This window comes from Muntiacus reevesi, chromosome 19, assembly GCF_963930625.1.
Source record: "Muntiacus reevesi chromosome 19, mMunRee1.1, whole genome shotgun sequence".
NCBI lineage: Eukaryota > Metazoa > Chordata > Mammalia > Artiodactyla > Cervidae > Muntiacus > Muntiacus reevesi.
Window position 1 is genome coordinate 17,500,862 of NC_089267.1, and position 16,242 is coordinate 17,517,103.

Here is a 16,242-nt window from a genome sequence, read left to right on the forward strand (position 1 = left end):
TTCTCATGCACAAATATTTTCAACAGCCTCTTTCTTGCTCCCTATGCTCCTATTTTAAGTAGTTTGTTAGATCAGCATTTGAGGTCCTCTGTGATACGGTCCAAACTTAAGTTTAGCACTTCTACCACTATTACTTCTGCTCATGTACTCTCTAGTTCACCTGATTTCAATTCACTCAGTTCCCTTAACAAATCCTTACTTCTCTCCCTCATGCCATTCCCCATCCCTGGAAGTGCTTTGCTTTCATCTAACTTTTGAATCACTATCTACCTTGTCCATATATCTCAACATACTTCTCCCTGTGCCTGAAATCCCACTCTCATAGCCAGAAGTGGCCCTATCCTTCATACAAACATTCACACAAACTCTTTACTTTATTTATCTACCCTATAAAGCTGTATTAAGAGGGTAATTATGCATTTCTTTCTATCTCCAAGTATCTATTACAGCACTTTGTATGTATCTATTACTTGAAATTTGGCCAAATAATTAAAAAGTAGTTACCAAATTTCAAGACATACAAAACATCTTGAAAAGTACTGCCAGCTTAAAGTGGTTTTTAACAATTATATACCATTAAAAAACTGTATATATCTAAAACCACTTTTAGATAATATACAACATAAAAGCACTATTATTTTACTCTATTTTCATGAGGTATTTCTAAATAACTGTTTGAAAGAAATACAATTTCAAAGCTTATTCCAGATGTGATTAATTTGCTAAAATATCAATTTATCATGTGATTCTACTGATCCCTATTTCTTTGGAAAAAAGATGGTCATAGCATACACAATAAAACGCAAAATTAAAAATTTTAGTTAAGATATTATAAACTTTATAACCAAGTTATATAAACAGTTTTCTGAGGATAACTAAATTTTTATTATGTTGATTATCAATTTTACTGAAAATCAGCAAAAGCTTAGCAACAACAGCCCTGGAACTACTTACTACTTGAAAGGCAAAGCATTTCCTTAGAGAATAAGGTAGAGGAAGGGCATTAAGCTTACCGTACTAATTTTCTTTGCTGGTTTTTCATATTGGAATTACCTACATTCCTTAGCAAAACAAACAAAAACAAACCCACCTAACACCAAGAAAAGGGACCCTACGATTAAGCTGAATAATGAGAATGAAGCTGAAGATGTTTCAATAAAAAGCCTCAATAACCCCTTTATATAAAAATGGAAGCTGATAGGAGAGTATTGAAACTTAAGTTATAAAATATCCTATTCTATTAATGAGAAAAAATTATCAAATATAAATAACCTTAATATGAATTCAGAGCTGTATTTTTTTTTTTCCAGAGCTGTATTTTATACAAAACGTATGATCCATTCCTCCAGCTTCAATTTAGAAGACTCAACTCATTCTATGAATACATAACATCCATAAGACAAGGAAATAAAAACCCTACTGTCATAAGAAGAATAGCTTTCTATCACTCTTGGTATGGGATTAATTAATGAGGAAATAAACTTCACTTTGAAGAAAAAAGGCTTGAATGTTAAGTTCAGTTTCCTGCTGACCTATTTGAATACTTTTTCATAAACCTGACAGGGATAATACAATATTAAGGTGAAAGGTTCTCAAATAAAATGGCAGACACTCATTTACTGTGAAAATCAAACAAGTTAACCTCTAAAAGATTTAATTTTCTTAATTGTAAATTCCAGATAATGACCTCTCCCACCTGTTAGATTTTTGACTTAGAAGAGCTTATTTAGCTACAACATTGCATGTTCAATAAAAGCTTGCTATTATTATCTAACATTGGATTTAGAGAGACATCCATGTTTTCTTATGTAAATCAGAACACAACTGTAATACAATCTCTATGATTTCATAATTATTATCAGCCAATGAACTTCCATATGCTTCCTATTTTGAGAGAAACCTGTGGTTGTATCACAGCACATATTTGTGTAGTATGACAAGACGTATAATAAAAAATGATTGTATTGTTTCAACATTTTACATTTTAAAATACCACCATTAATTATTACAGTAATATAACTAAGTGTGGAAAAATAACTCACTTTATAAAATGTAGAAGAAGATCAGTCACAAATTTAGCAGATTTCACAATAGGGCTTCCAGGCTCATTAAATGTTCGTGTATTATGCTCTATATATCGAACTTCCCACATTAGGGAAGAAACTCGCCTTTAAACAAACAAAATGCACAAGTCTTATTAGCCTCTTTAGAATAAACTTAGAAATACATAAACACATTTTAAAACCAAGACATTCTGACTTTCTAATTGCAGTCTTAACTCACAGTCTTAAATGAACTATAAAACTCACACCTCAACTGTTTCCAAAAAAAAAACCAAAAACTGAATTTCATTTGTGTCATAGGGTAAAGAAAGAGTAGCAATATTATGTATAGGCATAGAAAATGTCTGGATTAGACACATTAGACTATCAACAGGGCCTTCATTTAGGGAGAGAGACTATAAAGAGAGCATGAAGAGGAGAGAAACAGTGGAGTTTTAGTTTTTCCTTTATATATTCTTTTCACGTATGGTGTCAATTTTAAAAATAAACATATCTAACTTTTTCATAAAAAGGGAAACAACCAATTTCAATCTAATTCTATTGCTAGTAATCAAGTAACATTTAAAAGTGAAAAGCTAACTAATAGCCTGCTTAAGGGACACAAAAATACAAAAACTTAATTTTTATATTTATTAACTAAGAAATATATACTATTTCTATATATATACTATATATAGTATATATAGTATATACTATATATATACTATACTAAATATATAGTATACTAAGAAATCTATTGAAATGAAAAAAAATTTTTTACACTAAATTAATGATATAGGTGATCCTTGAACAATGCAGCAGTTAGGAGCACTGACCCTCCTCAAAGTCTAAAATCTGGGTACAACGTTAGAATTGGCTTTCCCTATCCAAGGTTCTGCATCCATGCATTATGTAGTACTACAGGTGTTACTGAGGAGGGCGTGGCAATGCACTCCCAATATTCTTGCCAGAGAATCTCATGGACAGAAGAGGCTGGCAGTCTATGTGGTCACACAGAGTCAAGACACAACCAAGTGACTGAGCATAGCACAGTACAGGTATTACTGGAAAAACTCCATGTGTAAGTGGGCCTGTGCAATTCAAACCCAGGCTGTTCATGAGTCAACTGTACTAAAATTTTGGAGTTTTATTTTATTTCAGTTTTAACTAAAGAAACATCCAAAGGTAACTTTCAGAATATCAACCAGCTTAAAATGACATGGAAGAAAATACTCAAAAAACCCTACTGATGTGTAAACAGAAAACAATTATATGGAATTTAAAAAACTATATATATGTAACTGTGCATGTAAAAGCATATAGAAAAGCTTCTTTAAGTTTCCAATAGCATCTCCATGGCTCATTCTTTAATAAAAGAATCACAGGCCATTTTCAGGGTACCCCATAGAAACTATGTGTAAAGTAAGGCATGAGGATTTATTATCAGTAGGGCAAACTGACAGTGGTTTAAGACTGTGACCTAGAAGTGCCAAAGAGGGAAACTATAAACTGTAGGAAGTCTGAAGCCAATGAGCAGAGGAGAAGCAAAAGAGCCTGAAACAGTGAAATAGGACATGATGGCTTCATTATTATGAAATAAGACATAACTTAGGTCTATAACTACATTATCTGGTTAAAAATCAGGCCATTTCTAATTTAAGAAAGGACTCTGTTTCAAAAGATCTTTTCCTCAATTGATTACTAAGCTAGGCTAAAGCCAAAAAGCATAATTAAGTTGCAATGTAAAGAGTACACCTTAGCAGTTCTTATGCTGAGCAGAATTCTATGAGAAAGTACATTTTTAACAATGGTTAGAGATGGCAGAAATTCATCCTTGTAGATGTAGTTCAACTATTAGAATATAGAAAAAAATTTACATAGAAAAATATGAATACAAAATATGATGAAAATTTTCCGTAAGTTAAATAGTAACTTAAATAAACAGCAGTATAAATAATTGCAGTAATATAAAACAGGTCACAAAAATTAAGTTTTAATGCAGTATTAGTTAAGTTAAAATGCTATTGGTCTGCTAAGCAAAAGTCATTAAGAAAGATGAAAAGCTAAAAGGATGATTTCATTTCTGTCAAAAAAATGAACTTAATCTTACTTTTTGTTAAGACATGTTAGCCGATAAACCTACAAAATCTGCTTAAGATTAGAACTCAATGTTTATCAATACTGCTAAGTAGCAGATGCAAATTAAATGAAATTATATCTTTTAAAAACGCTAGTTATATTTCAAACTAAGCTACAACTATAATAAAGAGCCCAAATTTTCCTAATTTCACTTTTAAGAAGTATTCATTAAGCTAAATTAATAAGAGAATAACTTTTAATATTGTTCTATGAAAAATCCATGAACAAATATCTCAATGTGCTCTAGGAGAAAATAAAAATACGTTGGACTACTTCATAAAACACAGTATGAAGAGACTGACCGTCAATTCATATTTATTTCTAAGTGTGGTCCATAGACCAGCAGCACCAGTACCACTGGGAACTTCTTAGAAAGGCAGTATCTCAGGTCTACCCTAAACCTACTACCAGATTCTGCATTTTTAACATGATTCCATTGTCAAATGGGATGTGCATTAAAATTTGAGAAATACTGCTATGGAGGATCAGTAAATGGGTGACAGAATCATTAGCTTTCTTTTGGCAGTAGCTACAGCAAGCAAATGATTCTAACCTGTAAAACCTGTTTTCCAGTCTTTGTTTAATCGTACTTAAATCCGTTGGATATGCCACTACAGTGCAATACATAGGATACGCTTGCAGATCCACAGGAGCCACAAATGCTGAAGCAATATCTAAAATAAATAAAAAATTAAGTTTATAAATTCAGTTTTTTATTGCTTAAAGTACTTCACAATTTCTGCTTGAATTAAGCCTTAAGTTCCAATCCACATAACTATTAGTCTACCACTATCTTTTGACAGAAAAAACATACAGTCTAGCTAACACAGATTTACTTTTTATTATGTCTGCATTTGTATTGCAAAGTTCTAGGAATGTTATTCAAAGATTCTTTGGCAAATGACCTATTAAAGAATATCCACATGTACTTCCATAATTAAAACCAGGTCATTCCTGAATCTATGTTATGTGTTTGGCAGTAATTGTTTTGACATAATTACTAAAATTACTTAAGACAGTATTTGAGACAGTAATTCATTAAGAGTTGCCATCTTATAAAAGACATCAGATGAAAATATCATCCAATATGTGTCTCCAATGTCTTCAGCTCTTATTCACAGTAATTTCTGCCTTGGACTCTTTGAAGCAGATTCCCTACTCAAAGAGTATGTATTTTGTCTACCCAGAGTTCAGATAAATCTACGGTCACTGTTCTTTCTTCAAACAAAGCAAAGCAGTTCATATACCCTCATCTCTCCCTTTACAATATTCCATTGTGTATATGTACATCAAGTTAAGAGGAAAATGGTAGAGCTACCCACATAACTCAGCTTTCAACTCTCCTCTCCTCTAATTTACATCATGCCAGCCTGAGTATGTCAAGGGTTTTAAAATTAGGTTCTGGAGGATCTACAGTTTTCACTGGTAGCCCTGGCATTTTTGGAGCCCTCACTCTGAAATTCAGTTTGCTGTTGTTCAACTTCTAATTTGTGTGTGACTCTTTGTATTCAAAGGACTGCAGCACACCAGGCTTCCCTGTCCCGCACTACTGATACCATAAATACATCTCATCCTGTCACTCCCTTCTCCTCTTGCCCACAATCTTTTCCAGCATCAGGGTCTTTTCCAATGAGTCGGCTGATTCCCAAAGCCAAAGTATTGGAGCTTCAGCCTCAGTCCTTCCAATGAACATTCAGGGTTGACTGACTGACTGGCTTGATATCCTTGCAGTACAAGGGGCTCTGAAGAGTATTCTCCAGTACCATATTTGAAAGAGTCAATTCTTTGGTGCCCAGCCTTCTTTAAGGTGCAATTCTCACATCCATAACATGACTACTGGAAAAACCACAGCTTTGACTACAGGGACCTTTGTCAGCAGTGATGTCTCTGCTTTTTAATATGCTGTCTAGATTTGTCACAGCTTTTCTTCCAAGGAGCAAGAATCTTTTTAATTTCATTGCTGCAGTCACCATCTGTAGTGATTTTGGAGCCCAAGAAAATAAAGTCTGTCACTGTTTCCACTTTTTCTCCATGAAGTGATGGGACTGTAGGCCATGATCTCAGGTTTTTTGAATGTTGAGTTTTAAGCCACCTTTTTCACTCTCCTCCTTTAGTTCCTCTTTGCTTTCTGCCACTACAGTGGAATCATCTGTATATCTGAGGTTGTTGATATTTCTTCCAGGAATCTTGATTCCAGCTTGTGATTCATCCAGCCCAGCATTTTGCATAATGTACTCTGCATAGAAGTTAAATAAGCAGGGTGACAATATACAGCCTTGAGATACTCTCTTCCCAATTTGGAACCAGTCTACTGTTCCATGTCTGGTTCGAACTGTTGTTTTTTGACCTGCATACAGATTTCACAGGAGGCAGGTAAGGTGGTCTAGTATTCTCTTCTCTTAAGAAATTTTCCACAGTTTGCTGTGATCCACACAGTCAAAGGCTTTAGGGTAGTCAATGAAGCAGATGTTTTTGTGGTACTTCCTTGCTTTCTCTATGATCCAATGGATGTCAGCAATTTGATCTCTGGTTCCTCTGCCTTTTCTAAATCTAACTTGCACATCTGAAGCTCTTGGTTCACATACTGGCTGATGCCTAGCTTGAAGGATTGTGAGCATACACCTTGCTAGCATGTGAAATGAGTGCAACTGTGCAGTAGTCTGAACACTTTTGGCAGGCACTGAAATTCAACTAAAGCATTTATAAGTATTTTAGATATTTGAGTCTTGTGTAAAATTGCATTAAAAAAATCACTTAAAAATATTTGAAAACAATGACTTACGATATTACAAAAAAAAATTTTGCCTGAATAAAAATGTGTTTCTTTCCTTTGCTTACTGGCAACACTTTCTAGCTATCTTCATGCATATATATGTAGATGGATAGATACACATACACACACACATATAGAGAAAAAAAATATATATATATATATTCATAAGCTACTATTATTTACCTAGTGTCATCAACTGGTTTATTCCTGTAACAATTCTTTCACATTCCTCATCCCTGGGATTGGAACCCCATTCGCCATCAAGAGGCTTATAGATCAATGATCTGGTTTCAACATCAGTTAAAGGAACACTGGTACCTAGTTCTTCAGGAAATACAGCTGAAATAGAAAGAAATGAAATTTAATGAAAATATGTGGTAATGTAACTAATATTTAAGTTACCTTTAGAAATCAGAGTTGACATTTTTATAAAATTAAACTATACCTTTGTAAAGATTTGGTAAGTATTATTCTTTATTTTCATTAAAAGAAAGTTATGTTTCAAGTCAATAAAATTTATTCTTTAAAACATTAATTTCATAATTAATTTTCTAGATGAGCATGTAATTACTTCTCCAAAATTACACCTCACAACTTGCTCTGCTATCAGTTACAGGCGAAGGAGAAAATATTCCTATAAAATCATGAAAATTATGAAAATTAAAAAAAAAATTTCTTAATCATTTCATAATATATAATCTCTATATTTACTGATAAAACATGCCAGGTGAATTTCAACAAAAGTGGTATTTTTTTTTTTCAGATATGTTTTAATTAAAGCCTCACTGTTTTTATAAAAGTGTAGGGACAGTCAGAATTATGACTAATGACAGACGATGCTTAGGCTTTTGCTCTTAAGTGATGAAGGTATGCTTTCTGCATGTCTGAATCTTTAATAGAATAATTAGGGGGTGGTGGTAACATAGAAACTACAAATCTGCCAAGGCAATTTTTCTTTGAACTAGACTTCATGAGAGAAACATTTGGAAATATGTTACTATTTGTTAATGCAACTCCTCCTCTTCTCGAAATGTAATTACTCTTGAGTGCCTATGTATGTATACCCGAATAGAACAAAAACAACAAAATCACACACAGCAATATATTGAGGTAGGAAACAACAGCGTATTACTGTTACTCATTCATTTCAAGAAATACCCCAGGCATTACATCAATTAGCTTCATTTCTCTCACATTCACAATAGTCTGATGTGACTTCAAATTCAAACCTTCACAAAGGAGAGAAATAGAACTGGAAGGTAAGTCATGTAATACATTTACAAGCCGATTAAGATATTTTATAGTATTAAACAACTCTAATTTAGCAATGAGATGAAAAAGACATTATTGGTATTGGTCTCTCAAAGTGACAATTTCTAGAAAGAACTAGTCTTAATCAAAATCAGCATGACCATTTTCTCATTTCTAAGATTTACCAGATTGGGTTTACTTTTTTCACATTATCTTTTTTCTATTTTTTTGAATATAGTAATTATTGAGGAATTCCATTTATAAATAATCACTTCCACTATGTTACAAGTCAGGTTGTTTTTCTTTTTTAAAAATTCTTATCTGATAGTAAAAGCAACACACTATTTAAAAAAAAAATTAATGTAAAAGATAATTTGTGGAAGTCCTCATATCCCCATTCTTTAAACCTTTTTAGACACATACAGTTGCGTGTGTTTTATTTTCTTAAACTGAAACAAATATGGGCAATGAAATAGAAAATGCAATATCCAGGCTTTAGACACACTGTTCTTTTCTCAGTTCCAGGAAGATGTCATACTTGCTGCCAAAGGCTAACTCCAAATTCTAAGGCGATGTGTCAGGCCAAAAGCAAGATGACAGTTATTATTATTAATTATAATTACCTATTCATTGAGACCTTACATGTGTCAGGCTCTATAATAAGCACTTTACACATATGATATCATTTACTTCTCACAGCAACCATGTAAGGAAAGTATTAGTTTATAGTTTCAAAGACTGAATCCTAAGCATCTTGAGTTTCAAGGCTTAAGGGAACTTGTCAAGATGACACAGAGAAAAGATAGCAGAGCTAGGATATGAATCTATACTTCATTCAAAAAAGCCTGACCTCTCAGTATTATGTTGTATTCTACGTATTTACTGAAGTTGTAAAAATATCTTTGCTCCCAAGTGCTCATCTTCTACAGTGAATAATAACAAGCAAATCAGTATATTTTGCTGTTAATTATCTTCAACCTTCCCTCTTAAACTACAAATTCCAAGTGGACAAGGATTATGTTTAGTCTATTCACTATTATGCCTCCCCTACCTCCAGGGTCAATAAAAATGCATGTGGAATGAATATTTTCTACTTGTTCTTCATTAAGAACTCTTTGTACCTATAAGTTATCAAATCAGAATTTTATTTAAGAAATGAATTCTGTAACATAGACACAAAAAACTTTACACTTACCATTATTAGGTATAAGCTCCATATCCCAAGGACTCATCTTTTCTGTATCTCCATTGTCCCAGCTTAAAGAAAGGAAAATCTTTATATTAAAAAATCTAAACACCGCATTGCAATTTCAATAAAATCACACTGAAAAATAAAATAACTACTTCAGTGTTTTACAGATGGGGAAAACATTCAAAGCAAGTCAGGCTGAACCAAAACACAAAACTTCCTTACCAAACATTGTAACACTGGAACAAACTATCAGGGTACTCAGGCTGAAGTGGTTCCTGGCTCTCAATTGTTCCAAACCACCAGGCATCATCTATGACTGATCTGAAACGGTCACCTGGACAAGAATAAAAGCCACCTCATTACTCTTAAATGAAATGCTGCTGCTGCTCTTCTTTCCCAAAGCATCCCTTTAAGATACTAATAAGTCTGTATTATTATTAAAAAATCTACGAAAAATGACCTATACACTCCAAAATAAATTAGTAAACAAATAAAATCAGCAATACTGAGAAGAAAAGCACACCTGAAGTGTGACTTATCACCTTTCAGACCATTTTTTACCTTTTACTATGGGGTAAGGAGAAATTCACTCTTATTTTAAACAGTTTACCAATCTACTACTTTACACTCACTTTTCCCTCCTACAGAAAGAAAAAACAAAACCTCTGTAAAACAGACAGCACTCTTTATAACCTTTTCTTAGCCAACTGCATTCCACTACTGTCATATTACTGAAAACTGCTTTCCTCAAAGACCCTAATAAGCTATCTCCCTCACCTTTCCTCTTTGTCATATGAAAACTGTTAACTACTCCCTGCCTTTTTGCTATGCTTTCCCCTTTCTTAGCTCTCATAGTACTTAAGTCATTTTTCTCCTGGTAAGTCAGAAAGATTTGAGTTAAAATAACTTATCCATGTCACTTTAAACAAATTAATCTTATCTGAATCAGTTTCATTTTCAAACCCATTTAAAAAAGTGTTTATATCTACCTTTATTTTTTTTTTTTTACCAAAAAGGATTTAACAAGGTACAAAGACATGTAGTCGTCCTTCAGTATCTGTGGCGGATTGACTGGCAGCAGGACACTTCAGATACCAAAATCTGTGGATACTCAATTTCCATATATAAAATCATGTGTATGTGCATATAACCTATGTATACCTTCCCACATACTTTAAATCATCTCTAGATTATTTATAATAGTTAATACAATGTAAGTGCTATCAAAATAGCTGTAAATACTATGTAAATAGTTAGCCAGCATAAGGCAAATTCAAATTCGCTTTTTGGAACCTTCTGGAAATTTTTTTCTCCAGAATATTTCTGCTACAAGGTTGGCTGAATCTGTGGCTATGGAGGGCCAACTGTAGAGCATAAAACAGTTCAAAAAAAATAAATTTAATGACAAAAAAGGAAAGTTGGAACTAGGCTAAGTTAATAGAACACAACTACATATTGCTGAGTTGTATGTGTGTATATATACATTCTGGGTAAGCATGCACTGGGATCAAATTTAGGTTCAAATTCAAGCATTAAAACAGCAAGTATTAACAGGGAAACATGAGCTATTACTAGAGAGTCTCTAATTGCTCCTGAGATTCATATTAGTGATGCCATACTTAGTCAGAAGATATTACATAATTTAAGAAACAGCATTACTGACATCACCAACACCTAAGAGTAAACATAGTAATGAGTTTCATATGTGATTTCTTATGATCCTATTTAGACTGATGACATTATGCTAAAGAGGAAGAACTGGATAACATGTGCCTAACCACAATGAATGATACTGTAGGATAATGACAATAAAATTAGGCAAGGAATGGAGTCTACCAGAGTAGGCCTTAAGTGTATCTGAGGACTGACCGAAGTAATTATTACTGATGTAATTTTAAATGGCAGTTGGTAAAAACGTCTTCAGAAATAGAAGATTAACTAGCACCAACTTTAGAAGAAACATTAACAGTAATCTATACATTTAAAATTGTAAGTTCCAAATGAGAACATTCTGATGTACATCCATTTGAAATCTCTCTTCAATATGGCCAATGTTTGCCACTCTCTCCTTACTTATGTTGTCAGTACATTTCTGGAATATTCCTGGATTCTAACTGGTAATATTTGTTCTGCCAACTCATTGGCAAATGCATGTCCTTAAAAATCAGAGATGAGGAGGCTTCCCTGGTGGATCAGTGGTAAAGAATCCGCCTGCCATTGCAGGAAACGGGGGGTTTGATTCCTAATCCGGGAAGATCCCATATGGCGCAAAGCAGCTAAGCCCGCCTGAACGCCACAGCTGCCGATCATGTGCTCCAGAGCCCGGGAGCTGCAACTACTGAGCCCGCAGGACGCAGAGCCTGTGCTCCGCAGTGAGAGAAGCCACTGCAATGAGAAGCCTGGGTATCGCAACTAGACAGTAAGCCCACTCTCCACAACTAGAGAAAAGCCCATGCAGCAACGAAGATGCACTACAGCCAAAAATAAATAAAATTTTAAAAAGTAAGAGATGAAATTAATCTTATCAACACATGTAAATAATTTTAAAAATCACATGTACCAAAGGCTTATATCCAAAACCAAGAACTTTTAATTCTTTCTTCTTGAATTTACCTACAGTTTTCTAAATGAGCATATAGCTATTTCTTTACTTATCAAGTTCAGATATGAAGTATTGGCCTCTCTAAATGTAACTGTATATAAAGGGTATGTGCATTTTGTTTAATCCATTTTTAGTTCTCCTCTGTCGTGACTATACTGTATAAACATTGTTCACTAATAAGTCAAACAGCACACAATTCCTTTCTTGCAAAAATCTGTATAATCACTTAATTTTCTCTGAATTTTATGAATACATTTACCTACATTCTCTAACAGCTCAAACTATAAAACACTCTTCAATAGATAATTTCCCACAATAATGACAATAAAGTCAAAGTCAAACATGTTAGACAATTTATTGGTTTTACTTTTTCTCCTAAAGATTTCACTCTAAGAGGACAGTGTCTTCTGGACTGTTCTACAGACTTGCCAGACAGATAGTATTCTGAGACTTCTGACTGTTATTTGGGAATTTCTTTTGGCATTTTCCTGTCCTGAATTTCCTGTCTCTTACTGAGATTCCTAGTCTTTATTATTTCCTTATGTGATAGAAAAATCAAACATGGCAATGGACTAGTTCAAAATTGGGAAATGAGTAGGTCAAGGCTATATATTGTCACCCTGCTTATTTAACTCATAAGCAGAGTACATCATGTGAAATGCCAGGCTAGATGAAGCACAAGCTGTAATCAAGACTGCCGGGAGAAACATCAATAACCTCAGATATGCGGATGACACCACTCTTATGACAGAAAGCAAAGAGGAACCAAAGAGCCTCTTGATGAAGGTGAAAAAGCTGGCTTAAAACTCAATATTCAAAAACTAAGATCATGTCAACAGGTCCTATCACTTTGTGGCAAAGAGATGGGGAAACAATGAGAGACTTTATTTTCTTGGGCTCCAAACAAAATCTCTGCAGATGGTGACTGCAGCCATGAAATTAAAAAGATGCCTGCTCCTTGGAAGAAAAGCTATGACAAACCTAGATAGTATATTAAAAAGCAGAGACATTACTTCACCGACAAAAGTTCGACTAGTCAAAGATATGGTTCTTCAAGTAGTCACGTATGGATGTCAGAGTTGGACCATAAAGAAGGCTGAGTGCCAAAAAATTTATGCTTTTGAACTGTGATGTTGGAGAAGACTCTTGAGAGTCCCTTGGACTACAAGGAGATCAAACCAATCAATTCTAAAGGAAATAAACACTGAATATTCATTGGAAGGACTGGTACTGAGGCTGAGGCTCCAGTATCTTGCCCACCTGATGCAAAGAGCTGACTCACTGGAAAAGACCCTGATGGCGGGGAAAGATTGAATTCAGGAGAAAGGGGACAACAAGGATGAGATGGTTGGATGGCATCACCGATTCAATGGACACGAGTTTAAGCAAGCTCCAAGGAAGTGGTGAAGGACAGGGAAACCTGGCATGCTGCAGTCCATGGGGTCGCAAAGAGTTAAGACACAACTGAGCGACTGAATAACGATATTTGATGGAACACATCTTTCAAAGCTTTCAGAGAAATAGTACATGGGATGTAAATTTTTCTACAGCTTCCATGTCCTTGTTTTTAATGACTGCATCTCCATAATCTTTCTTTTTGTGCACACGTGTACACCCACTCCAGTGCTCTTGGGCTTCCCCTGTGGCTCAGGGGCTGAGGAATCCGCCTGCAGTGCAGGAAACCTGGGCCGATCCCTGGTTGGGAAGATCCCCTGGAGAAGGGAAAGGCTACCCACTCCAGTATTCTGGCCTGGAGAATTCCAAGGACTGTACAGTCCATGGGGTTGCAAAGAGTCAGACACAAGTGAATGACTTTCACTATAGCACACATGTAAATTTCTGTATTTACCAAGACCAAACAATAAACAAGTCACCACACTAATGCCTTCCAATGGTACTGGAGGAGGAATGAAATGCTGTATCAACTGAGGTGCTTTCTCAAAGCAAAATACAGCATAAAGGCACCATTTGCTACTTCAGAGTGGTCCTTTTAGAAATGCTTAAATACTCTAGTAAATAGCATAACCATCTGTACATAAATTAAAGTACCTTAAATGCCTGGAGACCTTTAAGGTTTTTTAAAGTTTTTTTGAGTCTTGGTTACAATATTAGTTTTAACAGAGGTAACCAATAAAAGAAAAAGGTCAGTTTAGTTTTAGTCCCAGTCCAATTAAACATTTTCAACGGAAGACTTCTTCTGTTTCAAGTTCAAATTCTGTTATTAATTCTTTTGGATAAAAATTTATTTCAGTACAGGTACTAACAAAAGGAATAGCTATAAACAATCTTATACATAATTACAAAATATGAGAAAAAAATGTTCGAATTTCAGCATCACCTAGTTTAAAAGTATTAACATTCTTTAAAACAGACAAGCAAACAAAAAAATGCCCCAAATTCCTGATACAATATCTTACTTTCCTATTGACACTGCCACAAATGGCAATATCTATCTGATTATCTAAATTATGAAAAATATAAATCACTTATCAGATAAAACAAGAATTACAACTTCTAAATAAATAACACACCTATATTCCACCGCCTATATTTTGCATCGTCAAATTGTTGTCTCAAGACCAGGAAATCTATAACATCAGGCATATCATGGTACCTATTAAAACAGAAACAAATTGATCAGGTCACATAGCTACAGATATCTAAAATACATTCAAATGTACCCAAATCTTGAAAAGCAATCTACAATACTAAGAAACCACTGCCTCTTTCAACAGTCCTTACTTCATTGTAAATGATCCACCGGTCAGTTTACCAGTATCAGGATCTAGAAAAGCAAGTTTAAGGCAGCAAAGTGTAGGCAATCCCACTTCATACTTTATGCCAACTATTTTCATCAGTTCTTGTTCCTGAAGAAGATATAGAAAATAAGAAACCATATTCACAAAATAAACTGTTAAGACTAGGTGACTATTCTGTATGTATGTATGTATAAAAACCCACTGAGCTGTGTACTTAAGATTGGTGCACTCTGATAGTATGCAAGCTATACATCAATTTAAAAAAAAGAAAGAAAACCTTATTGAAGTAAGAATTTTCTAATACAGTTCCAAAGACTGAGAAATAATTTTAAACTATTGCTGATAAATCTAGAAATACTTTCAAATTTACAAAGATGAAGTTTGCCTTAATATGTTAATGTTGTCCAATTCTCACCATAATTACATTTTACTCCCAACTTATAAATTATTAGAATATATATAATTTAATCTTAAGTTTCTTTAAAAATCTATGCCTATGAATTGTTTCAATTAAAAGAAAAAGGTAGTATCTTCATGATACAGCTTCTTATAGTGAAAAAAATAACATTCAATACAATTTTCTCTATAATCACATCTTTTGGCGCTTTAAATTATAAACACCATACCCGCAGTTCCATTTTATGCCATGGTTGTTTTTTGGGATTTATACTATAAATTTTATTTTTCCGGGCCATCTCAACATATGCTTCATGTCCTTGTCGGAAATAATAAACCTAAAAAGTAAATAAAGTCACAATTTTAAAACCTGAATGTGTTTCCTTTAACCCAAGATGCACAGTATCAGCTAAAACTGTAGAGAATTTAATGTCCTGTAAATGAAAAGAAATTCTAATATTTTGATTTTATCGTTCCTCCTCTTCCTTGAGCTGTCCTACTTAATAATAACCAAAATGTTCTAAATAACATTAAAAGGTTAAGGATAAGCAGTTATTTTTTGGCTTTTTGGTCTCATCACTTTATTTTACATTGTAAAGTATGTTGTAACTTGGGGTCATGTTTAGCTTATTGTTTACCTACTTTTGTAGCAAGCAGTTTATACAAAGGCAGGGAATTTTAAAATGAAAAATATATTTTCAAATATATTTTCATATATATTTTATCCTTATGAAGAGAGCAAGGCATATATTTACTCTCATTTACGGAGGTCAAATACAAGTGACTCCTGACTACCACTAGAACTGGTACGTGAATATAGCACTCTGATACCAAGTGTTCTTCCCACAACTAAAATAGCTGGGCTTGTTAAAAAATGCTATCCAAGTTTATCCTAACTTTTTAACTGTGAACCTATTGAATACCAGATAATCCTGCCTCTTAACATTTATAGAAAAAACAAGGAGACATACTCCTGAGTGGAAAAATTTTATCTAGTATCTTATATTTTCATTTCAAATTCACAAAAACATAATCCAAAATGAAGACTAATCATATTTTCTTAAAAAATTAAATAACTGGAAGATAAC

General features: G+C 33.8%; 1 protein-coding gene across 2 annotated transcripts in view; it reads right to left on the bottom strand.

Moving 5' to 3' along the window:
* PHIP (pleckstrin homology domain interacting protein) overlaps window positions 1–16,242 on the bottom strand; it is a 120,835-nt gene that overhangs the window by 16,749 nt on the left and 87,844 nt on the right. For both annotated transcript variants that reach the window (XM_065911834.1, XM_065911833.1), the window contains exons 25-32: window positions 15,385–15,492; window positions 14,742–14,866; window positions 14,531–14,613; window positions 9,620–9,731; window positions 9,401–9,462; window positions 7,138–7,293; window positions 4,735–4,855; window positions 2,043–2,168 (exon numbers count right to left, since the gene is read on the bottom strand). In XM_065911834.1, the coding sequence (XP_065767906.1) occupies window positions 2,043–2,168; window positions 4,735–4,855; window positions 7,138–7,293; window positions 9,401–9,462; window positions 9,620–9,731; window positions 14,531–14,613; window positions 14,742–14,866; window positions 15,385–15,492 (893 nt within the window). The remainder of the gene's footprint in view (window positions 1–2,042; window positions 2,169–4,734; window positions 4,856–7,137; window positions 7,294–9,400; window positions 9,463–9,619; window positions 9,732–14,530; window positions 14,614–14,741; window positions 14,867–15,384; window positions 15,493–16,242) is intronic.